This window comes from Terrapene carolina, unplaced genomic scaffold, assembly GCF_002925995.2.
Source record: "Terrapene carolina triunguis isolate 2854851 unplaced genomic scaffold, T_m_triunguis-2.0 Scaffold89, whole genome shotgun sequence".
Classification (NCBI taxonomy): Eukaryota; Metazoa; Chordata; order Testudines; family Emydidae; genus Terrapene; species Terrapene triunguis.
This window is the reverse complement of record NW_020664440.1, coordinates 336,507-363,114: the sequence shown is the minus strand read 5'-3', so window position 1 is coordinate 363,114 and position 26,608 is coordinate 336,507. Positions and strand designations below refer to the sequence as shown.

General features: G+C 42.5%; 1 protein-coding gene across 1 annotated transcript in view; it reads right to left on the bottom strand.

The window, feature by feature from the left end:
• PRKAR2A (protein kinase cAMP-dependent type II regulatory subunit alpha) overlaps positions 1-26,608 on the bottom strand; it is a 119,652-nt gene that overhangs the window by 52,870 nt on the left and 40,174 nt on the right. Inside the window, exon 2 of the mRNA XM_026650216.1 lies at positions 21,765-21,800. Coding sequence (XP_026506001.1) covers positions 21,765-21,800 — 36 coding nt within the window. The remainder of the gene's footprint in view (positions 1-21,764; positions 21,801-26,608) is intronic.

Here is a 26,608-nt window from a genome sequence, read left to right as displayed (position 1 = left end):
ATTTGCTACTTAATTTTTACTTCAATTCTCTGAATGGATATTTAAACAAAATCTTAAAAAACAGTTTGTTAGTCATTTGCATTATATATGTTGTATGTGTCCGGATAGAATAAAAACAAGGCTTGTATATAGGTTTGCTTTCCAAGCTCCAGAAAAACAGGAAAGAAAAATAGAATGTAAACATACTGTTGATCCTATTCCAAACACTCCACTGTGGGGCAGCTTTCTAAGAGAGCCTCCCTGATGACATAGCTGTCCATAAAAAAAGGTCTACTGGAAAATATGATGCTACTGCTATTTCAGCATACCCCGCTTTACAACATGAGGCGGAAGGCTAATTTTTAATTATTTGCAATGTTTTATCCAATTTCATAACCACAAGATATGTGTAACTGATTCAGATTAAACCAGCAACTGAGCACCAAAAATAAGTAATACTTTATCTTGGTTACGAACAGCAGGGAGAAATGTTTAATTTTATATTTAGCCTTTTCTGTAGAGTACTCAAGACTCTAAGATTCCAAGAAATGAATCAGTAAATCTGTGCTCCCAAGATCAGCCTCTTACACGCAGATTTTTAAATGCAAGCAGATAACAGAAATGATTTAGCTGATGAACACAAAGCAGTCAGAGTATTTTCCCTCCTGGAAATAGGAAACCCTCCCTCTCAATGTCCAAACAGAGAAATCATTGCACCTTTATACCTTCATCTATAAGATGTGAATTGCAAAGACAAAGGCATGTATTACATGAAAGGAGAACCAGGACCCTAGAAGTAGTGCATAAAAAGGCTTTTGAATTAAGATGCAAAGAGAAAGCAGCAGTATATTTAGTGTTGAAAATTACCTACACCTTTTCTGTCATCTATCATGACAGCAGCTTGAAGGATGTCTAAGTCAGCGGTTCCCAAGCTTTTTACTAAGTTGACTCACCAACTGCATTTTGTCTTTTGTGGAGATACACACAATAACTACTATTTTAAAATATTTTTGATTCAAACACAAACACAAAATTATGTGCTTTTCACACTGCTAGCACCTTTCCCCAGCCTCCTGTTCCCTCCTGTCCATCTACCTCAGCCTAGCTCCCAAACCCTCTTGCTCTCCTAGCCCTGCCCCCCCCTCCCCTCCCCTGCAGCCTCAGCCAGCCCCCCACACTGGGTCTCGCAACCTGGTGCACGGGGTCACAGTGCCACTCACTCAAATTTGTCCTGGCCACCCCTCCACCATGACAAGACAAACCTGCATGGCGCTGTGACCTGGTGCACCAGGTTGCAATGGGAGCCTTCTCAAACAGGAGACCTGGCTCAAACCATCCCTTTTCCCCTACACTGTGGGTGGCCCCATTGGGGGAGTGCTTTCAGGGCATGTGGAGGTGATGGTAAGGGGAAGGGGATAGTGACAAACAACCACATTCTTCCCAGGATCAACCACTTGGGAAATGCTGGTCCAAGTCCTAGAAGGCCTTTGTGAACTAATAATCATTGTTTTAGAAAATTACTTTCAAGAACTTTGGGACAGCATTGCCTGTAAGTAAATACCTGTGTCAAAATAGACCTAAAACTGGGTTTACATAAGAACATAAGAATGGCCATACTAGGTCAGACCAAAGGTCCATCTAGCCCAGTATCCTGTCTGCCGACAGCGGCCAATGCCAGGTGCCCCAGAGGAAATGAACAGAACAGGTAATCATCAAGTGATCCATCCCCTGTTGCCCATTCCCAGCTTCTGGCAAACAAAGGCTAGGGACACAATCCCTGCCCATCCTGGCTAATAAGTCCATGAACTTAGCTAGTTCTTTTTTGAACCCTGTTAGTGTCTTGGCCTTCACAACATCCTCTGCCTGACTGTGCATTGTGTGAAGAAATATTTCCTTTTGTTTGTTTTAAACCTACTGCCTATTAATTTCATTTGGTGACCCCTAGTTCTTGTGTTATGAGAGGAGTAAATAACACTTCCTTATTTACTTTCTCCACACCTGTCATGATTTTATAGACCTCTATCATATCCCCCCTTAGTTGTCTCTTTTCCAACCTGACAAGTCCCAGTCTTATTAATCTCTCCTCATACGGAAGCCGTTCCGTACCCCTAATCATTTCTGTCACCCTTTTCTGAACGTTTTTCAATTCCAATATATCTTTTTTGAGATGGGGCAACCACATCTGTACACAGTATTCAAGATGTGGGCATACCATGGATTTATATAGAGGCAATATGATATTTTCGGTCTTATTATCTATCCCTTTCGTAATGATTCCCAAAGTTGCTTGTTTTTTTGGCTGCCGCTGCACATTGAGTGGATGTTTTCAGAGAACTACCCACAATGACTCCAAGATCTCTCTCTTGAGTGGTAACAGCTTGAGTGGTAACAGCTAATTTAGACCCCATCATTTTAAATGTATAGTTGGGATTATGTTTTCCAATGTGCATTACTTTGCATTCATTAACATTGAATTTCATCTGCCATTTTGTTGCCCAGTCACCCAGTTTTGAGAGATCCTTTTGTATTTCTTCGCAGTCTGCCTGGGACTTAACTATCTTGAGTAAAAAGCGACAAAGAGTCCTGTGGCACCTTATAGACTAACAGACGTATTGGAGGATAAGCTTTCGCGGGTGAATATCCACTTCATCAGGTGCATGTAGACATCATCATCATCATGACTACATGCATACGACGAAGTGGGTATTCACCCACAAAAGCTTATGCTCCAATATGTCTGTTAGTCTAGAAGGTCCACAGGACTCTGTCGCTTTTTACAGATCCAGACTAACACAGTTACCCCTCTGATATCTTGAGTAGTTTTGCATCATCTGCAAATTTTGCCACCTCACTGTTTACCCAGATAATTTATGAATATGTTCTTTTGTGTTTTTCTGCACGGGAGGCACAAAAATATGTGGTCCATATGAATTCTGTGCTCCTGCACAGGCGCAGAATTCTGTCAGGAGCATAGAAGGTTCCTAATATGATTAACCACATACCCTGCAATATCGACAGGAAACATTTTGTATAGATTCTTGTCCTCTTAAATTAAAAACACTTTTCTGTTACATGCATTATCCACAGAAAAACTGGAAAGAAAAGCTCAAGTTACCACAGAAATGGAAGCATACAGAGATCTCAAAACAGTTATTATGAGAGACTGTTTCAAGGGGAATATTTTTTCTATATCCAGCCTTAAAATGGGGATCTAATAACTAAAGTCCTAGATGGCTTGGGATCTTCTTGAGGCCTTTCTCGACGTGTAATATTACCATAATTGTAATCAGCAGATACACTTGTGCTTTCATCGGTTTTCTCTGCTTTTGCGAAAGGCTGGTTGAAGTTTCTGTAGGGGCACAGAGTACTTTTCAGGGTGGATAAAATAAATCCGTTTAAAATTAAACTTGAAATTATGACAACCTATGTTCAGGGCTAAAATTACTATTATCTTCAAATTATTTAAATAAAAAATGCTGCATCAATGAGCCCTCAAATTTTAATGAGTTAAGCAGAGCTGCTTTTTTAATTACATACAGAAACGGGGGGGAACACCTAATTTTTGAGGTCTACTCAAATTTTTATGACTATGTCACAATGTAATGCATTATGTATATTATTTTCATGCTTTATAATGAAGCAAATTTTCCACTTGTAAATATTTTCAATTTGTTATGCAGAAAAGCTTTTCCCCTCATCACTTTTGGTTTCAGTTAGCAGCAGGTGCAGAGAGAATACTTGTTTTCATTTGGATAAACTCATTCAAAATTAAGAAACTGGGAGCTGAAAGAGCAGGAAAGCTTGTTTTCCTCTTATAATCTATGAATGGAAACCAGATGGGAGAGGATGAGATCTAATAATTCTAAACCTGAAGGCCGTGAGGCTGAATTTTCAAAGGTATTTATAGGCACCTGAAGGCCCAGTGTGACCAGAAACAGTCCATCAATTCACCAACTACAATTAATACTAGCTTTGTCTAATAAATAAGTTTTAAATTAAACATATTTCTGGATAAACTTGTTTTTCCCCCCTTATCTACCGAGTACATTTAAGGTAGTTTTATTTAACAAACAATTTTTAAATGCTATTTTGTACATTTTTATTGAATCTAACTACCATCATAATGCAGCTCAAAACAAATCCTGAGGGGAAAAAAATAGAATTTTTAAACACAACTTTACCACATTTTACATATGTTACATAAAAAAGTAAAATTTAAGAATCTGCATAAATGGATGTTAAGATATATAATTGCTTAATAAATGCGTATAGATAGACTCTATCCTCCTGGTTGGTTAAAAGGAGTAACAAATTTTGTATAAAGCCTGCTATTTTGGTTGCAAATTAATACAGTTTAATGCTTATACCAACCAACCAATGTGAATAAATCTTTCTTTAGGACAAGAATTTAAAAACCAGTCATTTAAATCCTTCCACGTTCGTACTTTTTGTCCATCTGGTGATTGATTTGTATTGTGTGGGGGAGGGTAGATCCTAGTTGGGTCAGGTATTATCAATAGTAGCTTTTATATTATGCATTTTATATTAAGGATCAGCACCTACGGCTTTGGACTAGACCTTTTGGGTAGGATCAGAAATATGAGCATCACTAGCTGTTATCATCGAATTATTAAATACCGGTATAACTTCAAGGTGAAATCTAATGTATCTACACAATATGAATCAACTAACTGAAGTTACATTTGCTAATTTCTAAAAGTAAATTCTTTTCATTATTTATTAAGCGCCAATTATGCATGAAGAATTTTTAAAAAAACCTCTGTATTCCAAAGAGAGGAAAAGGGCTTCTTTCCATTAATGTAATGAATAATGACTCACATTTCTTACATGAAAGCACCCACACAATGCATCACTACTTTCATCTGCCCTCCCACACACTTAGTCCCTGCACTCATATCAGCATTTTTAAAGACAATTTATTGTCACTTGTAGTTATGTCAGTTCTGCAATGAAGACCAGCAAAAAATGACAAGCACATCTGACTTTTGTAACAGAGAAGCCATTAGTAACAATCTGCATTTCTAACATAAATCTCTTACAGATTATAGTTTGCCTGTAAACACTCACCAGGAGTCATCATACCAGTAGCAGTTCTATTAAAATTGCAAATAGTGAAACATGAGAACTCACTAAATATCAGAAGAAGCCAAACCTCCATTTCCAGTTAATCTTTTCAGTCCCACAATCCAGTACATTAAAAGTATGGAGAGTACATCATTTATACTGAATTAGTTACCCAGTTTTCCTCCATGAATGATTTAAGGTTAAAAGATGTTGGCAGAGGAGAGAAGAGGCAGGTGGCACCCTTAGAAGAGGAAAACACTGAACATTATGGCTAGATCTGCATCTCAGAGGATAGGGTGCAGGCTTTGGCTACTGTCGTTATTGGGGTGTCCAGAAGGAGCAAGGATTAATTCAACAGGACCCCAAAATTTTGTATTATATTGACCACCAGAGGGTAGACCTGAGCTGAAGTTATAAAGTATATTGGGAGACTAATGTAGTTCACAAGCTCTTCATCCACCTAAAGAAGATTTTCAGAAACATCACATTAAAAAAAGAGGTGTGCTCGCACATCTGAATTCGCAAACTTCCAGATAATGTTAAGGTCTTAGCAGATCCAGAATGCGAAGCAATTACTGAATTCAAGAGAGTTCTGAATGTGGATTGAATGTGTATAAATTAAAGTTATAATTAAGGCTACAATTCTGTCACAGGTATTTTTAGTAAAAGTCAGTGACTGGTCGCAGCCAATAAACAAAAATTCAGGGAAGCCTCTGACCTGTCCTTGACTTTTATAAAAATACCCTGGGGAAGGAGGGGAGACAAAGAGAGAGCTGCCGTGGCTTGCAACTGCTCCAGCCCTGCTGCTGCTCCTGCGACAGGGGCTGACTACTGTTGCTCCAGCCCCAGAGAGGCTGACCCAACCCCAGCCGCTGCTCCAGTGGCTGGGGACTGCTGCCCCAGGTCTGGCGGCTGGTCAGCTATTCCAGCAGCCACTGCTCCGGCTGCTCCAGCCCTGCACCAGAAGTCATCACAGAGGTCTCGGAAAGTCATGGAAACTGTAACCTCTGTGACAGAATCATAGCCTTAGTTATAATCAATATAAACATAAAACAAATACAAGATTGGACAGAATAAATTACTGACGTCTAAGATCCTGTCTACCTGAGAAAGTCGCTCCAGTTTAACCTAGATTCTGATTTTAAATTTAGTTAAACCAGCGCAAACCCATAAAATACTCTTATTTTGGTTTAAGAATGGCAATATTTTAGTTTAGTTTATGTCGACTGGTAACAGGTTTTATAGCTAAACCAGAATAAGCCACTCTTAAACCAAACTAAGAGTGTCTGCACACAGGTTTTCATTGACTTAAAAAATTTCAACATTACAGCATAAACAAGGCATTGGAGTGATTAATTAAACATTCCAACGTGAGAGATTAGGTGAAGAGAAGAATCAAACTCCTTTCATACGTACCAAGTGTCATGAACAGCAAACTCCTTTTTAGCTGTCAAAAACATTTTTAAAAGCAATGTACTGCCACTTGTGATGTACAGAAAGAAACTTAACTGAGCAAGAAAACTGAAAAGGAACTAAAATAAAGACTATGAAGCATGCGAAGATTATGGTTTGCATTCCACTGAGGAACTGGAGAACAAAGTAGGTAACTGCAAACCCACAGAAAGTTACTCAGGCAGCAACTAGCTGCTCACAGAACATTGCACATCATGAATGAAAAATGGAAAATGTGATTACATTTATAATGGAATATGGAGATCAATGGATGGCAAGCGGAGCAAGAGCCATCAGGGACAAGATGAAAACATTAAGTAGGAGCCTTCACCGAGAGAATTTATGATGGCATGTTGTGGCACAAAGGTTCTGTGAGTAGTTTAGGATGGTTACATGACTTCAGAGTAATAAACTCACCAATTATATGAAATATCCGAAGTGAGTACCTATAAAATATTCATGCATGCTGTATGGCAACAGTTTACAGAGAAAATATTTTAGCAAGTGGACATAAAAGGGAGATACATTTAAACTACAATTTTAGAATACTATAAATTACCTAAGATAGCTTTTCTGTACATAATGTTGTCACAAGGTTAAAGTATATGTGATCCTAAGGTACCCATCAATGCCGACTGACAAAGGGTTCACCATTCTGTAACAATAACTCCCTGACAAGCCTGGCAAACTCACTACACCCAGCACCTTGCTTTCACAGTATTTATCCAAGGAGGGTTAAGTGAGTTATCTAATAAAAGCTTAGGTCATACTCATCCTTAATCATGGCAAGATGTATGTACAGATGATATTTAAGGAGTTGTATGTATATATAGATATAGATATCTACCGGAAAATGTTTTAAAGTCTGAATCAAAGTGGGGTTCACAAGCAGGTTTTGGCCAGACAAAGGATGTATATTCACTTGTCTGCCTTTGTTCACATGTAAAAGAAGCATCCAAAACATTGCAAGTCCATTTCACTCTATGCATCTGAAGAAGTGGGCTGTAGCCCACGAAAGCTTATGCTGAAATAAATGTTAGTCTCTAAGGTGCCACAAGTACTCCTGTTCTTTTTGCGGATACAGACTAACACGGCTGCTACTCTGAAACATTTCCATACAATGTCAACATGAGGATGTGAAGGCAACATGGAGCTAGCACACGAGGGAATAAGCCACAAGGGTTATCCTGATTCTGGATACAAAACTGTGGCTTTGGGAAACATAAGGGGAAGGCAAAAGACATCCTTTCATCCTTCACCGAGGAACCAAAAAGGACAGCACTTTTTGCATTAATAAATGTTGGTTGGAGATGCTGGGATATTGTTTTTGGTGACAAACTACTTTGGACAAGGGATTTACCTATTAAAGTTAGGAAGCATGTTATATATTTTGTTTTAATATGTAACCATTTCTGTTTCCATCATTATTCTTATTCACTCTCTTTTAAATCTTATGTTTGGTAATAAACTTCTGATTGTTTTCACTATAAATATATCTCAGTGCTCTGATGTTATATTGGAGCTGCTTCTCAGTTGAACCAAACAAGGTGGTGTGTACACTGTTTCTTTGGCAAATGCTTACCTGGTAATTTCTGAGAGTGTCTAGTCATTAAGGTATAATGGAGATATCCTATCTCCTAGAGCTGGAAGGGACCCTGAAAGGTCATCGAGTCCAGCCCCCTGCCTTCACTAGCAGGACCAAGTACTGATTTTGCCCCAGATCCCTAAGTGGCCCGCTCAAGGATTGAACTCACAACCCTGGGTTTAGCAGGCCAATGCTATCCCTCTCCCCTTAATTAATGGTTTTACACTGCAGAGTAATGTTTCAAGAGGGCTTGGGTGCACCTATTACCCTGCAAGTTTTAAGTAAGAGCTGGCAGAGCTCTGATGAGATTGTTTGTGTGGTTAACAGACTGGTGGTGTCAAGGAACCGACACCCAGTTAAGCACCAGCAAGTCTTCCTCTTGCTGGAAGCAGGGGGTAACAAGGTGACTTTCAGTCCTAGGCACTCTGAGAAAGCATCACATTATATCTCATGATCTTCCAGGGCAAGACGCAAGTGCAATATGTCATTGGAAAGACCAGATATCAGACCTTAAACCTATCAATGGTCCATCACAGAATACTGCCCTCATAAGCTTAGAGCCAAAGGAACTGAAGGGAGAGAGAGAGAGGAGAAGAATTCCACATTTATGAAAAGAAGAAAACCATTTTATGGCTAGTGAGTTTTAAATTAAATAGATATATATTAAAATACATATACTCAGATGAAGCTGCTGCAAGGTTTGGGATTTTGGAAGCCATCTCAGAAGAGACTGATTAGTGGGTACAGTGTAGATGAGGTAGTCAAAGCAGCATGTTAGGGCCCTACCAAATTCATGGTCCATTTTGGTAAATTTCATGGTCATAGGATTTTTTTTTTTTTTAAATCTTAAATTTCAGAGTTTCATATATTTAAATCTGAAATTTCACAGTTTTGTAACCATGGGGGTCCCAATCCAAAAGGGGATAATGAAGGGGTCGCAACCAAGGCAACTGTAGGGGGTCACGGTATTGCCATCCTTACTTCTGAGCTGCAGGAGGCGGCAGAACTGCCTTCAGAGCCAGGCAGCCAGAGAGCGGCGGCTGCTAGCCAGGAGCCCAGCTCTGAAGGCAGCGCCGCTGCTAGCAGCAGCACTGCCTTCAGAGCTGGGCTCCCGGTCAGCAGCTGCAGAGCTTCCTGCAGCTGGGAGAGGTTCCCGGAGACGGATGAGACCTGCCCCAGGAGCGCCCATGCAGGGGCACTCCAGCCCTAGCCCTCCCCAGCTCCGGGCCCAGCACTTGGAAGTTAAAGGGGCCTTGGGCTGGCTGTGTGAAGGGGGTGGGGGGCAGCAGACTTTGACCACAGCGCCCTGGGGGGTTGCCCACCCATAACTCTGGCTCTGGACCCCCCCCAAAGTGCCAACCCCCTCATATCATGCCACCCTAACTTCTGCACTGCTGCCGGCGGTGGCATTGCCTTCAGAGCTGGGCACCTGGCCAGAAGCCACTGCACTCTGGCCAGTCAGCTCTGAAGGCAGCGCAGAAGTAAGGATGGCAATACGGCAACCCCCCTACAATAGTCAGATTTCACAGGGGAGACCAGATTTCATGATCCATGACACATTATTCATGACCGTGAATGTAATAGGGTCCTAAGTATGCTAAATGCAGTTTATCACACAGCTATACATTTTATAATGTGACTGTCATACCACCACAGATGTGGTATATGTGATTATATAATGTACTAGTGGTGACCCACAGCTTTGCCATTCAAGTAAAGGGTTTTATGGTAAGTATGAGTGATAGTGGGTGAGTGGTGTGATGTGCTGGGAGATTTCTGTTGACTTACATGGGAGGGGGGTTGTACTGAGAGACTGGTATTATTTGTGCAGATAGTGAATAAATCGTATGTGCTGTGGTGAGGGGCTATGCAGGTTTGGGAGTTACTGTGTGTGCTGGCTGTGTTGATTTGCATCCGGAGGAGAGGAGTTGTTCTGGGGCATTTTGTGTTGATTTGTGTGGGTGGTGAATAAGGGGTGTGTGCTGCAGTGAGGGGCTATGTGCATTTGGGGTTACTGTATGTACTGGTTGTGTTGATTTGTGTGTGGACTGTGTTGTGCTGGGAGAGTTGTGCAGATTTGGGCAGAGGGGTGTGTGCTGCCATGAGCGACACTGTGTGTTTGGAGTTAGTGTGTGTGCTGGTTGTGTTGCTGGATGGGTGGTTTTGAGAAAGTGGCATTTGGGCCAACTAAACCACCATCTGCACAGTCTCCATCATACAACTAGTGTAGAGTAAGAATGGTGACTGGTTGACTTACCTCTGATATCACAGTGGTCTACAATTCTTGGTATGGCATAAATACATGCATGTACCCTGCATAGGTGTAATTCGTAAAGTCAGAATGGCTGAGAATTTAAAAATTGCATGGTGACAGACCGTAAAGCTTAGTGACCAGTCAACCTGTTGAAACTCTGAGCAAAGAGAGCCCTTGACGAGACCTGCAGCCGTTTCCATCACTTCACACTGACTCTACAGACACAACAGGCCTCAGGTAACACACAGAGCGACAATCCTAGAAACTTGTAATATAGATTATTCTGGACAGGGATATTTAGTAATGTGTCCCCCTCTGGACAGAGTTATTTCCTTGTGAAGGATAGAAGTGGCATCATATGACAGGGATGCCTGTGATAGCAGGGTACTGACCTGGATGACTCAGGAGGTCCCTTCCAGTCCTACGTCCTCATACAGCCAAGAGGATGATTTCAACTAATGTTTCTGGGTACTTTAGAAAAGTTAAAAATGATAATTATTACAAAGTAAATTTTCCCATGTCTGCACACTAGCTTCCACTGTAAATTTCACATTTTTACAAGGGACATCAATTTGAAAATGTTTTTTTAAAATGAGTTTAAAGTAGTTTCAGATATTAACATTTCTGTGGGAGCTCCTCTTTCCATGAGTCTCCTAGTAATTTTTGTCATTTTATAATCATATCTTCTTGTTTTTTAAAGTTCTTCTCTCCATTGCTGATGGATGAGATCATGACACAAATGACCAAGGAGACTGACTGCAGAGGACATGCAGTCAATTTATTCTCTGATCTTTAAGAATCACCTTGAAGCAAAGGGATAAATAATATATTATAGTACTTGGAAATTTAGCATTTTAAATTGGTCTATGTATGCAACATGTTATTTGTCTGTTCATATTTGTGAAACAGGAAGCATTCAACATCCCAGTTTGTGTTGTGCACAAGTACTGTTCATTCACTGCTTCTGAAGTCTTCTACTTCTTATGAAGTGTTTCCCAACAGTTAAACTGTCTGCTTCAAAGATGTCTTTAAGTAATCTCATCTACTCACATGGCTCCAACTATCATCTCTGCTCTGCTGACTCAAAAATCCACATATAGATTCCTAGACTTTTCTCCTTCCATTCAGTCCTGCATCTTATCTTGTCTCTCTAACATGCCCTCTTGAATATCTGACCATCAGTTAAAACTTAACATTGCCAGAACTGCACTAATCTTCCCTTCCTAATCCTCTTCACAACCCCTCTCATCATCACCCTTTCTCCTTATCAATACCATAACCTGATCATTATCTTTGACTCCTTTTCTATTACTCACACATCCAAGCTATGTCCAAGTCCCACCACTTCTTCCTCCACAAATACCTCCAAGAGTCATCATTTTCTTTCTATCCCTACAACTAAAACCCTCATTCAGCCCCTCATTTTCCATTTTGATTACTGCAAGCTATTCCTCTCTGGCCATTTGACACCAGCATTATACCCCTCTAGTTCATACGTGACAGCCACGAAAAATCATCTGTTCTTGCCCAGCATTCTGACCACGCTCTCACTCACATACTTTTAAGTCCTGCCACTATGTTTCACCTCCTTCACTGCATCAAGATGAAGGTTGTGGCTGGCTCTTTCAAACTCTGTCCTTCTTTCAGGCTGGGTCTACACTACAGACTCGTGTCGGTAGAACTACGTTGCTCAAGGATGTGGAAAATCCATACCCCTGAGCGACACAGTTATACCAACCAAACTCCTGAGGTAGACAGCACGATGTCAACAAAAGGGCTTCTCCCATCAACATAGCTACCACCTTTTGGAAACCGTGGCCAATGGAAATTGCAGGGGCAGCGCCTCTGGGCGGAGGTAGCACACAGGGCTGCCTGCCTCACCTCCACCTAGGAGCAGCCGGGACAGGTCGCTGCTTGTGGGGAGCCGCCCAAGGTGAGCGCCCCCCGCCCCGATCCAATACCCTGCACCCCAACCCACTGCCTTGAGCCCTCTCCCACACCCAAACTCACTCCATCTTAAACTGGCATTTTTCACTTACCGGCACCCCCCATTCTTCCAACATGCCAGATAAAACATATATACACACACATTTTATTTATCTATCCATCTATGCATGCGCTGACCTCCTGTCAACCTCTGCAACTAAGTTTGTGGACACTTCCTGGCAATATCCAGAAGGAGCTTTGAGGAGCTGGAATCCTGTCTGTCATCTGATCTTGATACCTTGGCCAAGTACTTCTCAAAGTGGCAACCTAAACTAAACTCACTAAAGACAATGTCAACTTGTTTCCATCTCACCAACTGATTAGCTCATTGACAGTTGCTAGGCCTTCAAAACAATTAGCCAATCATTTTTTAACTGTACCCTCCTTATTTTGGGGATAAATCTTGACAGATCTCTGTCCTTTTTTGACAGCACATCAAGACGACATGCACTAAAATCCACTCGAGAGTCAGACTCCTCTGCTGGTTTGCTGGCAACTCATGGGGGACTAGTGCAGCTACTTTATGGACATCTACCAATGCCCTAATTATTACACATGCTGAATACTGTGCAGCAGAACGGAGCTCCAGTCATCATTGTGGCAAGTTGGACTCAACTATCAACTCTCCCCTTCATATCACCACTGGTATGACCTGGACAACTCCAATCACCAGCCTTCCGGTCCTGGCTGGCATTGCTCCATGGCAATTAGGCGTAAAGGCATGGCTCTGGCTGCATTACTGCATGCAGCCAACTATGAAAACAGCTTACTTCACAATTTCATCTCAAAATGTCACCAAAAACGCTGCCAAAAATGCCCAAAAGGCTCCTTCTCTGGAATAGTTGAGCCTCTCAGACAGTATATCAGATATGACCTTTCTAAGGAACAGCAGCAACAGGAGGCACATGACCACACTTTGGATCGATGGCACATTTCTTGGCAGATAGACAACTCAGATCTGCATCCCCTAGTTTCTCTGGATAAGCTCTCACATGCCCCTCAAAACAGCCATATTAAATGAAAGATCCTCCTTTGTTACAACAGGATACATTGTGATCATGGGAGGTTAACTTACATCTTTATCCTTGGGGCTTCTTGAGCTCCCCATCGTGCCCCTGTGGAGCTCAGGAGCAAACACCATGTAATCTGGTTATGGTCTGATCTCTATCATCTTGATGGTGGATGGATGCATTTGATGTCTCCAGACAATATTGCTGTGACAGAGTTGCTATTTCTTTCTTGAATTATGGACACCAGAACTGGACATAGTATCTCAGCAGAGGTCACACCAGTGTCAAATACGGAAGTAAAATAACCTCTCACTCCTACTCGTGATTCCTGTGTCCACATCCCAGGATCGTATTAGCAATTTTGGCCACAGCATCAACCGGGAGCTCATGTTCTGCTGATTGTGTCTTCTGCAAACTTTATCAGTAATGATTTTATGTTTTCTATCCTCACAACTATCAGCTCTACAACTGCCACAGAAAGGAAGAAGCGTTATGTAATGATTCAATATGAATATGAAAAATTAACACCATCAGATTTAAGCAACAATAAACAACCACAGTTACAATAAGCAAGCTATTTCATTGAAGCCGGTTTCTTTAATAACTGGCAGTCGTAAGTACTGGCTTTAGGATGGAAGCCCAGTAAATGGAAACCAAGAGTTGTTTGTGAGGGAGCAGAGAAGCATCTGATTTACAAAATCAAATGCTGACATTTCCATTCCATCAAAATTTCAAAATATCAGCAGAAAAGTCTCATGAGCTACTTTGTTTTCCGAAGATCAAAACTATACCATTTTATACTACGCAAGACATCTTAATACTGTGACGGGGCAAGGCCAGATGGCTATAGGAAAGTAGTGAGAAACAAGTATGTTAGCCCCAGGCTAAACAAATCCCTGTTACCATGGTAACCAAATGGCAGTTGCTCCAGGTTAATCAAGATACCTGGGGCCAATTAAGATCCTTCCAGAAAGCAGTGGAGACAGCTAGGTTGATTGGGACACCTGAAGCCAATCAGGGGCTGTCTGAAACTAGTTAAAAACCTCCCAGTTAGTCAGGTGGGCGCGCATGTCAGGAGCTGTGGGAGGAAGTTGTGCTGTTGGAGAGACTGAGCAGTACACACCATAACAGGCACAAGGAACGAGGCCCTGAGATAAGGGTGAAGTGGAGCTTGAGGAAGTGTGGGCTGCTGTGGGGAAGTAGCCCAGGGAATTGTACTGTCCTGTTTCTAAAAGGTCAGCTACCATAGCTGATACTATTAGGGTCCCTGGGCTGGAGCCCGGAGTAGAGGGCAGGCCCGGGCTCTCTCCTCCCCCCGCCCCCCGATTAATCACAGACTGGGAGACAACAGAGACTGTGTGAGGGAGGATCGTTTCTCCTCACCTCCCTTGCTGGCTTATGATGAGAATGGCTCAGTAGGCTGTGACCCCTGTCTCTAGAGAGAGAAGGGCTATGTGGAGGGTCACAGTGAGCCTCTCAGGCTAGCGAAATCCGCCAGGAAACGCAGGACCCACAGAGACAAGGACAGAGCTTTGTCACAATACTCAATAAAATTCTATGTAGTGTGTATAATTATTTACAAGAAAAGCTATTTTTGCCTACTCTGCTAACAGAGCTACCAGTAGTTTGATTCATTTTTCAGAACATACAAAGGCAAAAGACAAAAGTTGTACTTCGGTTACCTTGACATTTAAAAACAACACTGGTGAATACGGTTTTTTCACAAGGGTTCCATAGTTACTTGCGGCTAACTCTTTGTAGTGTGTGCCGATGAAGCATAAACTAGGATTACCAGTCAAACAATAAACTTGTGTGGGTCTAAGTCTTACAGACTGAAAGTTAAATGATTCATCAAATGTCAGGTTGGAATGGAAGGTCATCATCTTATCATGGCTATAGTACTCTAAAGCAATGCAAATGCATCCCGATTTATATATTTTATCTTGGCCTTAAGAATACAAAGATTTTCTCTTTTCACCTAGATCAAACTGGAGGAATTTTAGTTTCAGTATCAAACAAAATTGTGTTAAGTTAAAATAAATCCAAGAACAGTTTTTCAATGTGACCAGAGGTAATTAGTTCATATAATCAAGGCCACCAATCTGCTCAGCAACAAGCTGGACCTAACTTCTGTATTAAGGCCCTTAATACATTTCTGCAGCACTCCATTCAAACTAGAATTTCTGAAGCAGATTCAGGGATATTCCAAAATGGAAATTTTGCTGAATTAAATATGAAAATGAATTAAGTATGAACAGACATTCAGTGAGTATAGCTTTGCTTGTGTAGACTGATATTAAATTCAGTTTATTTCACACTGCTGCCAAGTTTTCAATATGCCAGATTTGTGTAGTAACACGACCATATTGTAGAAGTTGTTTGAGGAAGGGAGAAACTGAAGTGTTGGCATCCAGGACAGAGCTGAGACTTTCAGCAATGGAAAGAAGATACAACCCTTTTAGCTTTCCTTGTGATGTGGTCTGAAGTAGCTGTTCTTGGATGGGGGAGGAGATGGGGAAGATGGGCAAGCTAAGTTTCCCACCACAGAAACCCTTGACATCAGTGGATCCAATGACAATGGATAAGCAAATTCTCTGGATATTACTGCTAAGGGGATCAGCAATGAACATAGGGAACTTTATTTATTATTTTATTGGTTTAGTTTGGTTTATAGCAGCAGTTCTCAAACAGGGGCCCGGAGCCCCCTGGGGAGCCACGAGCAGGTTTCAGCGGGTCCACCAAGCAGGGCCAGTGTGAGACTCACTGGAGCCCAGGACAGGAAGCCAAAGCCCCGCTGTGCAGAGCTGAAGCCCAGGGCCCTGAGCTCTGCCACCTGGGGTTGAAGTTGAAGCCTGAGCAACTTAAGCTTTGTGGGGCCCGCTGTGGTGTGGGGCCCGAGGCAATTGCCCTGCTTTCTACCCCTTAATGTCAGCCCTGGCTTTTATATGCAGAAAACCAGTTGTGGCGGCACAGGTGGGCTATGGAGTTTTTATAGCATATTGGGGGGGCCTCAGAAAGATAAAAGTTGAGAACCCCTGGTTTATAGTAAATATTTTAACATTATCTTAAATGTTTTTGCCTAAGTCACTGATATTTGCAATGTTAATTAGAGTTTATAAAACGGTGTTTTATTTGGTTTGTTTTAATTGCCTGGGAATTGCCTCAGGTTTTAAAAATATTTAAGAATTCTCAGTGACAGACATTCCTGTGTAACTTGCAAACTGCATAGGGACGGACCCCACTTCTCCCATACTAACTACCTCCCAAATGTGCTTACTTCCTCCCTGTGCCTAAAAGACCCTTCCCTACCCCATGGAGAAAGGAGGAAACTACACGGGAAGATGGGTGGAATGGGAAGGAAAACCTACATGGAGACAAGGGAAAGAGGCATAAGAATTGGAGATAGCCTATATATTTGCAAAGCAGATAGGCTCCCTTTCCTCCCTATACATCTCTTCAAGACTCTCTCCAGACTAAACATGGGGGTGGTGGGCATTAAGATAGGGTGCGGGGAGGGCAGTTGCCCCCTTCCCCATGCTTCATAACACATCCTTGGACTGGCAGGTCTGGGTGTCAAGGCAAAACAGGAAGTGGCTCACTCTCCCCATCCATCACCAGCAGTAATGGGAGCCCTAAGGGGGCACTACTCCATGAGGGCAGGCGGCAGCTCGAGTGTGTGGAGAAGGTCAGAGGGTCAGAAAGTGCAGAGCTGCAGGGGGCAGGAAGTGGTACTGCGATAAAGAAGGTGCAGACCCTGCTCCCCACCTCCTTGGTGCAAAACTAGACTGGCTCTGCAATGCTCAGGCCACTACCACTTGAAAGTCGATCAGCACTTTTCCCCTCCCATCTCCCGCTCCTGTCACAGGTAGATGGAGGCAGTGGCTTAGCTCATGCTAGCTTCTCTCAGAGGACCAGAGTGGGACATGCCCGGCGAGGGGAGGGGGCGGGAGAGAAGGAGGTTCGGACCATCTTTATAAACATCCACGAAAGTCCATCTCCATAGAAAGCTTTGGAACACTATCGATAAAACCTTCCTGAATTGTTACAAATATGGTCACAAACAACCTTTACAAAACCTTAAGTTAGAACAGTTTGCTAACGTCGAGCCTGATCCTTCAAGCACAAAGGGCCACATCCTGCAGCTGGAGCCATACCGGCACCTGCAGCTTGTGCTTCATCCTGGAGAAGGGGACAGAGAATGGATCAGCAGGGCTTAGCACCTTTGCGGGGGGCGGGCAGGATAGAGGGGAATGGTTATATCTGCACTTTCCTCCTTAGCATTGCCCAGAGAGGTAGAGTCAGTGGGCCACTGTGAGACACCTGGCCTCCAACTGCCAGGGCTAATGAGTTGTTGCTAAAATGAGACATGTGACAGATATGATTGTACCATACAATATCCTGGGCAAACCTTATGGAATTAAGTTAAATTTTATTGAATTACATTTAATATCTTTGGGGTCAACTGTATTGCTTGTGCACTATTGTGGGATTGTATATAACTTGTTTAGGAGGAGGAAGGATTAATGCAATCTCAGAGAGAGAATATAAATGTCAAAAGACTTAGGTTGAACAATACAGCAGACACAATTGATGTATTGGACAGTATGCATGAAGTGGAATTCCTAGGAAGTACTGGAGAGGAGGCGATAGCAAACCCACACCTACGGACGCAGCCTTTGAAGCTTTGCCATGGGTGGAGGGGTACTGTTTGTCTGATGGGGAGGAGGACAGTTAAAAGACCCACTCAGTATTTTCCAGTGACCACACACAAATCAAAGATTTTTGGATAAATAGCATGGTTTTAAACAGGCTCGGGGCTTTTTGTTCTGATCCAGCAAATGGACAGAACCTCCGATCCACAGAGGGGTGTGTAGTAATTGATAACTGCAGCAATAACACTGTACCATCCCTGAAGAGAGAAGTGAAGCAGGTGTGCTTAGGCAGACTGTCTTTTGCTAGGACTAACTCAGTGAAGGCAGGAAGCTGTTCAGTCTGGAAATGCCCCAGTCAGGCAGGAGAGAGATACAGCTCTCCACCCAAGAAAGGCAAGAGCCCAGGAACCAGAAGCCTGAGAGTTGGTGCCCTTGCTGAACCACGAAGGGGGGGAAACAGATGCAGTTGCTTTGAACTGTGACAAGACATTTCTCCGATTTTTGCATGTTAGCAGATGGTTATTTGCCTTCTTGTAACTGATGTTCTTCAAGATGTGTTGCTCAGATCCATTCCAAACCCGCCCGCCTTCCCCTCTGTCGGAGTAACCAGCAAGAAGGAACTGAGGAGGCGCCGGGCCGGCAGGGTCATATATTGAGCACCATGAAGGCGCCACTCCAGGGGGCTCCACAGCCGACCCGACGGGTTCTGCTAGGGGAAAAACTTTCCGACGACTGCGCACGTGGCACGTGCACACCTAATTGGAATCGATATGAGCAATTACTCGAAGAAGAACCCCATGCTCTGGGTGTCCTAAACTTCTAATTGCCAGAAACTGGGAGTGGACGACACAGGATGGATCAATCAATAATTGCCCTTTTCTGTTCATTGGCCACTGTTAGAGGACAGGCTAGATAGACCATTGCTCTGACCCAGTACAGCCATTCTTAAGTTCTTAGCTATCACCCACCTAGCACAGTCTCCATTATCCTGTCTAGCTCAGTGTATCTCTGTCCCCTGCTAGTGACTGCTCCACATAAAATAAGAACCTACTAAAGCTACTAGCTGGAGGAGTCACTCTTTTAATTCATGCTGTAGAGGCTTGTGTTTTCAGCTTTGACAGACTCAAGTTTGAATCCTGCTGTCAACCCAAGTGAAAGGGGTGAGTGTTGGCAATTTTGTTATAGTATAGCCATTCTGCCCCTACACTATGGAGCTCACAGCCTTTGGACATCTGGAATAGCTCCATTTTCTCATTTACATTTTTGATTTAATTGCTTTTAAACAATTATTAGTTCTCAGGATGGATTACTTTAATATTTACGTTAATGTAAAATGCCTTGAGACCACACCAATAAGGTGCTTTAACGAGTTGTCACTGTCCCTCCAAATTCACCACTGCAATAGTAAAATGTGCTAGTGTCAAAATAATTTACATGAATTAAAAAGCTCTGATTATGGCCCACTTCCTTATGTGCAGAAACACCCTTGTCTCCAAATCATGCCCTTAACTGAACCTGAGGAATTGCACTGAAGGCTAATAGGGCTGCCTAGGTGAAAATGAGGACATAATTTGGTCACAAGGGGACTTTACATGTGAAAATACAAAGGTCCTAAAAGATCTTTGCTTCTCATTCACTATCACAGGAAAGGACTATCCCAACTGTCTAACCTCAGGCTGAATCTGCACAAGTGAATTAGAAAAAAAACATTTTTATTTAAAAACGGAGAATATTTGAACTGGAAATAATTGACAGATAATGAACATGGAACTCACAATGCCATTTTCACAAAAGTACTTTTAAAAGTAGAACTACATTAAACTAATTTCCTGGACAACTATCCAAGTTTAGTTAAATGAAAATCAAAGAGAATTTAAGATGATTTGTGCTGTACTCTGGCGGAACAACAGTGGAGTTCATTTTTTTTAATGTTTAACCTTCTGGTGGTTCAATACCACTCACTTTCAATGTCAACTTTAAAAAAAAAGGGGGGGAGGCTGGTAAAATCAAATGAGAAAGTTGCAAAATATTTAACCATGTGGAAGAACTATGCCTGGGAACAAATGCATCAATTATGCTTCCTGAACAAATTTGCAGATCTGACATTTTTACCTATGGCAGTGTAGCTGTAGCTGTGCTGGTCCTAGAATATTAGAGGCACAAAGCGGGTGAGATAATATCTTTTATTGAACCAATTTTTGTTGGTGAGAGAGACACAAGCTTTCGAGCTACAGAGAACTCTTCTTCAGGCTCCTCTGTGTGGCTCAAAAGCTTCTCTCTCACACCAACAAAAGATGGCCCAATAAAAGATACTACCTCACCCACCTGTCTGTCTAATTTTTAGCTATTATCAGTCTCTGGAGGCATGGCACAAGCATCTGCTGCTCTTAAGATAACCATCTCTTCAGGTTAGAACAGGGGTTGGCAACGTTCGGCACGCGGCTCGCCAGGGTAAGCACCCTGGCGGGCCGGGCCAGTTTTATTTACCTGCTGACGCGGCAGGTTCGGCCGATCACGGCCCCCAGATGATGACCTAGACCAAGTGACAGAAATTGTCTATTGGAGAAGGCCTAACTTTCTGCGTTCTGGTCAAAGATAAAACTGACAGCAATCTAGAAGATTAGCAAGAAGAAATAGCAGCAGATTCAAATAAAAGAAGCTGAAACATTCCCAGAGCTACTTAGATGAGTCTTTTCTGTGGCCTCTGTGATATAGGTCTTCACAAATGTATCTGGACTGAATGGTTATTAATGTTGAAGTTGCCTTAAAGCTTGAAATTGGCATTGTCAAGGTTCCTTCCCCACTCTGAACTTTAGGGTACAGATGTGGGGACCTGCATGAAAACGTCTAAGCTTAACTACCAGCTTAGATCTGGTTTTGCTGTCACCACTCCCAAGTGCTAACTCCCTTCCCTGGGTAGCCTTGAGAGACTCCTCCACCAATTCCCCGGTGAACACCGATCCAAACCCCTTGGATCTTAAAACAAGGAAAAATCGATCAGGTTCTTAAAAAGAAGGCTTTTAATTAAAGAAAGAAAGGTAAAAATCATCTCTGTAAAATCAGGATGGAAAATAACTTTACAGGGTAATCAAATTCAAAGAGCCCAGAGGAACCCCCTCTAGCCTTAGATTCAAAGTTACAGCAAACAGAGGTAAACACTCTAGCAAAAGGAACATTTACAAGTTGAGAAAACAAAGATAAACCTAACACGCCTTGCCTGGCTGTTACTTACAAGTTTGAAATATGAGAGACTTGTTCAGAAGATTTGGAGAGCATGGATTGTTGTCTGGTCCCTCTTAGTCCCAAGCACGAACAACCCCCAAAACAAAGAGCACAAACAAAAGCCTTCCCCCCACCAAGATTTGAAAGTACCTGACCAAAGGACCAATAAGGGGGCAAGATGTCAGCCAGGTTACCTGAACTTCTTAACCCTTTACAGGTAAAAAGATTTTGGTGTCTCTGGCCAGGAGGGATTTTATAGTATTGTACACAGGAGGGCTGTTACCCTTCCCTTTATAGTTATGATAGTCATTAACAGGAAAGGTTTTCCCACTAACCTATAATTTGCAATCTATTGATTTCTAAAATAAATAAATGGAGAGAGAGAATTACAATTATTTAAATAGAATAACTACTATGTAATGTACTAAATACAACAGACAAGTGTTAACAGGCTACATAAACTGGAAAGTTATTGCTTTCAATAAGCACACATTTAAAATATTTTCAGAAGTGTATTAAAATAATAAGGGAAACTTTACCTGATACTCTTCTGTTAAATCTGTTAATAACTGGAGCTGCAAAATAAAGAGAAAAAAAATCAGTTAAAGGTGAAATTACTGTTTACTAAAATAAGTCATTAAGAATCAAAACTATCACATTGATAATGCCACTATATATTTTCTATTTTATATCCCACCCTATTAAAATCTTACATACACTCTTCATCCGCTTCCTTATGTACCAGGAGGAGTTTGGATATTTAAAGCTAAGCTAGATTTTCCAAGAATGTTATAGGATAAAAAATAAAACAGCCTTTTAGTACCTGGTATTTTCTTCCCATTACACTAATCAGGTTACCATCTCAACCTTCTTTTTGATAAACAGATTGAGCTCCTTAAATCTCTCACTGTAAAGCATTTCTTCAGCCTCTCAAGTCATTTTTATGGCTCTTTCTGCACCATCTCCAAAATTTCAACGTCCTTTTTAGAATGTGGACATGAGAACTGGATGCAGTATTCAGGGCCGGCTCTGGCATTTTTGCCGCCCCAAGCAACAACAACAACAACAACAAAAAAAAACCTGCGGTGCGGCCGGAGCCAGGGTGCAGGGGGACTCCCTGCGCTGCAGATGTGCCCCGGCTAGTGGGGGTAAGGGGGAAGGAGCGGGGGGGGAGAGACAGAGAAGGGGGCGGCCAGGGCTTCAGCGGGGCACTGCCACGCGGCCCCAACCGCTGCGCCGCCTGCCGGGAGGGCTCCGCGCCGCTCCGGTCGGCTGGGAGGGAAGGACGCGGGCTGCCCTGCCGGGCTTGCTGCAGGGCGCTCCCCTCCTCCGCGCCGCCGCACCCTACAGGGCGGCCAGAGCGGAACAAAAAAAAAAAAGCGTCCGTGCCGCCCTAGGATTGGGCGGAATGCCACCTCGTACAATCTGCCACCCCAAGCACGAGCTTGCTCGGCTGGTGCCTGGAGCCGGCCCTGGCAGTATTCCAGTATCAGTCTCACCAAGTCTGGATACAGAGGTAAAAACCACTTTCTTACTCCCATGTTCATCCATCCAAAGACTGAGTTAGCCTTTTTGCCACAGCATCGCACTGGGGATTTATGTTCAGTTCAGTTGTTTGTCAACTTTGACCAAGAGATCTTTTTCAGTCTCTGCTTTACAGGATACAGTCCTCCATTTTGTAGGTATGGCATGCACTCTTTAATCCTAGATTATGACCTTGCATTTGGCTATATTCAAACAGATTCTGTTTGAATGGGCCCAGGTGAATTAGTGATCCAGATTGTTCTGTATAGCTGTCCTGCCATCATTTGCCACTATGTGTTCTCCACAATTTACCATCAATGGCTTTATATTTACTGCAGATCACTGATGAAATATTGAATAGCATCACATATGGAATCAATCCCTGCAGAGCCCCACTCAAAATACCCCCATTTCATGATTCCCTATTGACAACTACTTTTTGAGAAGTAATAACTTTATTAGCAGGCCAGAGATTTTCTCAACCAACTTTTAGGAATCAGGTGCAAGTTATCTTGGTCTGCTGTTTTTTCATTTTTTGTTTTATCCCTAGCAGATGCTGTTCAATACCCCCTTCATTATTAACGGACTGGAAAGTAGTTCCTCCTCATGTGATATGAATATATCATCCTGCTTCTTTCCAAATACAGAGCAGAAATATTTATTGAAAACTTCCATCTTTTCTGCATCTGCACAGATAACGTTATTTAAATCGAGAGTGGAGCAAGCAAAAGCAGAAAGATAAAGCTGAGTGGTGCTGTTGAAGACAAATAATGGCACTAGGGCCACTCTTTCTGCTTATGCGGAAAAAAGAATGGCAGTACAAAAAGAATCAAAGCAAAACCTCACAGTCTCCTTCCAAGGAGAGAAAAGTGAAACTATGCAATCAAAACTACAGACAAGCCCAACCAACAGCTAGAATGGCTACACTGGCAGACTACCATAAAGAACAATGTGCAGTGCTGACTCAAGACACCAGAGAATCACAGCCCCATGGGGAAAAAAAATCTTTCAAGTGGAAGAAAGAACGGACAACAACAACAACTAGGGATGAATGAAAAATACTATAGACTGAGACGTCGGATGGACCAGGGAAGTGCAGGGGCCTGAGAATTATTATGTATTTTGCTGAAGGGAAAGAAGAAAAAGCAAGAAGCCTGGGATTTGGATCAGATATTTATCTATGTTTCCCCATTTACATAAAAGTGTATCAAAATATGGAGTTCTCTCCAAGAACACACTACTACATCGAGCATACATGAACCATTCCTAGGAGTGTTATAGTGGCTTTGTCAAATAGAGTTTTCCACTCAATTTTTTATTAAAAATTTCCTTTGTTTTTAATCTTTTATAAGAACGCTGCAATGGTAATTTGATCATGGAACTTTAGAGGGGAGTGTACCAACATACATAATTTGTATGCCATATATCAAGGTTGATAGAATAAAGCATAAAAGCACTTTTTTGCTACTTCCTTACAGAGATATCCACTATATTAGGAGTACAATTTGTGCCCCACTCATGTAAAGTGCACTGGCTGTAAATACCAAGGCATCATCTAAGACCTGCACTATTACTTTTATATTTTGGACCACAGTAGAACTAGGACTTTTAAATGCTACCTGTTGGAAATGCTGAATTGTACACACAAATGCAACTCAGGAGTTTATGGCACCTTTTCACAAATTTACTCCAGGGATGCAGTAATTTTAACTCTAAATGCAGTTCATCCTCAAGACAATCAATCATCACATATGAATATAAGAGCAAATGAAAAAACTGCCCCTTCACTTCCATGGATGCAGAGTCTAAATTGTGAAATTTGCTGAAATTTTTTCAAAAGCTATCGTATTTAGGCATGTTAACATTCCAGAATTGCACCACAAATGAAATATCTACAATATTACACAGCTACTGTTATTACCAGAACAAGTCAGTAACATAACAAAATGACAAAGAGAGACTATTACTAGAAGTCATAACATGAAAGTGCTGGTACGTTAAAAACCCACCATATTTTACTACACACTAACTCTCCGAATCACCATAGGGTAACAGAATTTTCTGCTGAAGTACAATTTCATCTCATGACTGAGAAATTCAATTTTTTTCTTCTAACATAGCTGGGATTGATATAGGATTGATAAAGTTTTTTGCCTTTCAGGCTTCTGTAAGCAGTAAATACAACATCTGAAGAGGCTCGTAGAAGGAAGACAATATGGATAGTGAGCGATCAGCTGTTGTCACCTGCAAAGGATGTGCCATGTTTGTCTCTCCCAGCGGATAGAAGTGAAGGTCAAAGGACTAGAGAACTATGTATCAACCCTGCGTTGCATCAGAAAAAAGGAAGACTTTCTGGATAGAAGTCACTGTTTGGTACTGTAGGCACAGCATGCTGAAGAACCAGAAAGGGCAGTGCAGAACAGGGAAGAAAATTAGCAGCAGGTGACCTCCAGAAGAAGAAAGAGGAGAACCCGTGTACCTCTAATGCAAATAAGAAGCCATTTTCAGGCTCTCTGCACAGGTACTACGGCGGAGAATTGTTTGGAAGAGTCATCTGAGGGAAAAGATCAGAAGGAGACCCCATTGGCCGGAAGGCATGGGATGCATTGTCCTAGGGATGGGGGTTCCACCACCACCACTCCCAAGAGGAGGAGACAGGTGGTGGTGGTCGGGGACTCCCTTCTAAGGAGGGATAGTTCAGTGGTTTGACCATTGGCCTGCTAAACCCAGGGTTGTGAGTTCAATCCTTGAGGGGGCCACTTAGGGATCTGAGGCAAAAATCAGTACTTGGTCCTGCTAGTGAAGGCAGGGTGCTGGACTCTATGACCTTTCGGGGTCCCTTCCAGTTCTATGAGATAGGTATATCTCCATATATTATATTAATATTAAGGAGGACTGAGTCATCCATCTGCCATCCAGACTGGGAAACTTGAGAAGTGTCTGCTGCTTGCCTGGAGCTAGAATTCAGGATGTGATGGAGTGTCTGCCAAGACTGATAAAGCCCTCGAACCACTATCCCTTCCTACTTCTCCACATGGGCACTAATGATACTGCCAAGAATGACCTTGAGCGGGTCACTGCAGACTATGTGGCTCTGGGAAAAAGGATAAAACCATGACCGGTTTTCCTTTTGACGACTCTCTTGTGGTGGACAGTCCATCGGTGCCAGACTAAATGGTGCCTGTTCCGGGGTTGGAGTCAATGGCACCAGGTGAGTTGCAGGAACCTCAGAGTGGTGTAACATGGGTTGCACTCTGCTACCATCTCTTTGCCCCGCAGACCTCCGAGTTGGGGACCGCTTTCTGTCCATCTTCTTCTGCTTCTTTCTCGGCACCAGTGGAGAACAGTGCTGAGAGTCCCTTACCATAGTCATCTTCTTCTGCACCAGGGATGATGGACGGTGCCAGGAGTCCTGAGAAGCAGAAGGAGCATCCTTTTTCGGTGCTGGAGATGTGAAGCGGTGTTGACTCTCCTAAGAGAAGACGGAGTGACTTGGCACCAAGGGATAATGAAGTGCTGCCTCCATGAGGAGATCTTGCAGCGCTTCCACTTGTGAGATTCCCCAGGCACTTAGTCAGCTGGAATGGGGGTCACTGAGACAGACAGACTTGTGGCATGAAGCACAAGACTTAAACTCTGGAGACCGAGGCATCCCTGGTGCCCAGAGGGACTTACCCCGCTGAGCGGGGTTTGCTATCCTAACTGTCTTAACAACTGAAACGTAACAACTACAAATAGAGATGACTATACAAAATAAAAGAATCCAAGTCCACTGAAGGAGTATATGTGAAACACAAGGACAAACTGTAGTTCCAGCAACTCTAATTGGCAGTAAGAAGGAGCTGAGGGGGCGGTGGGT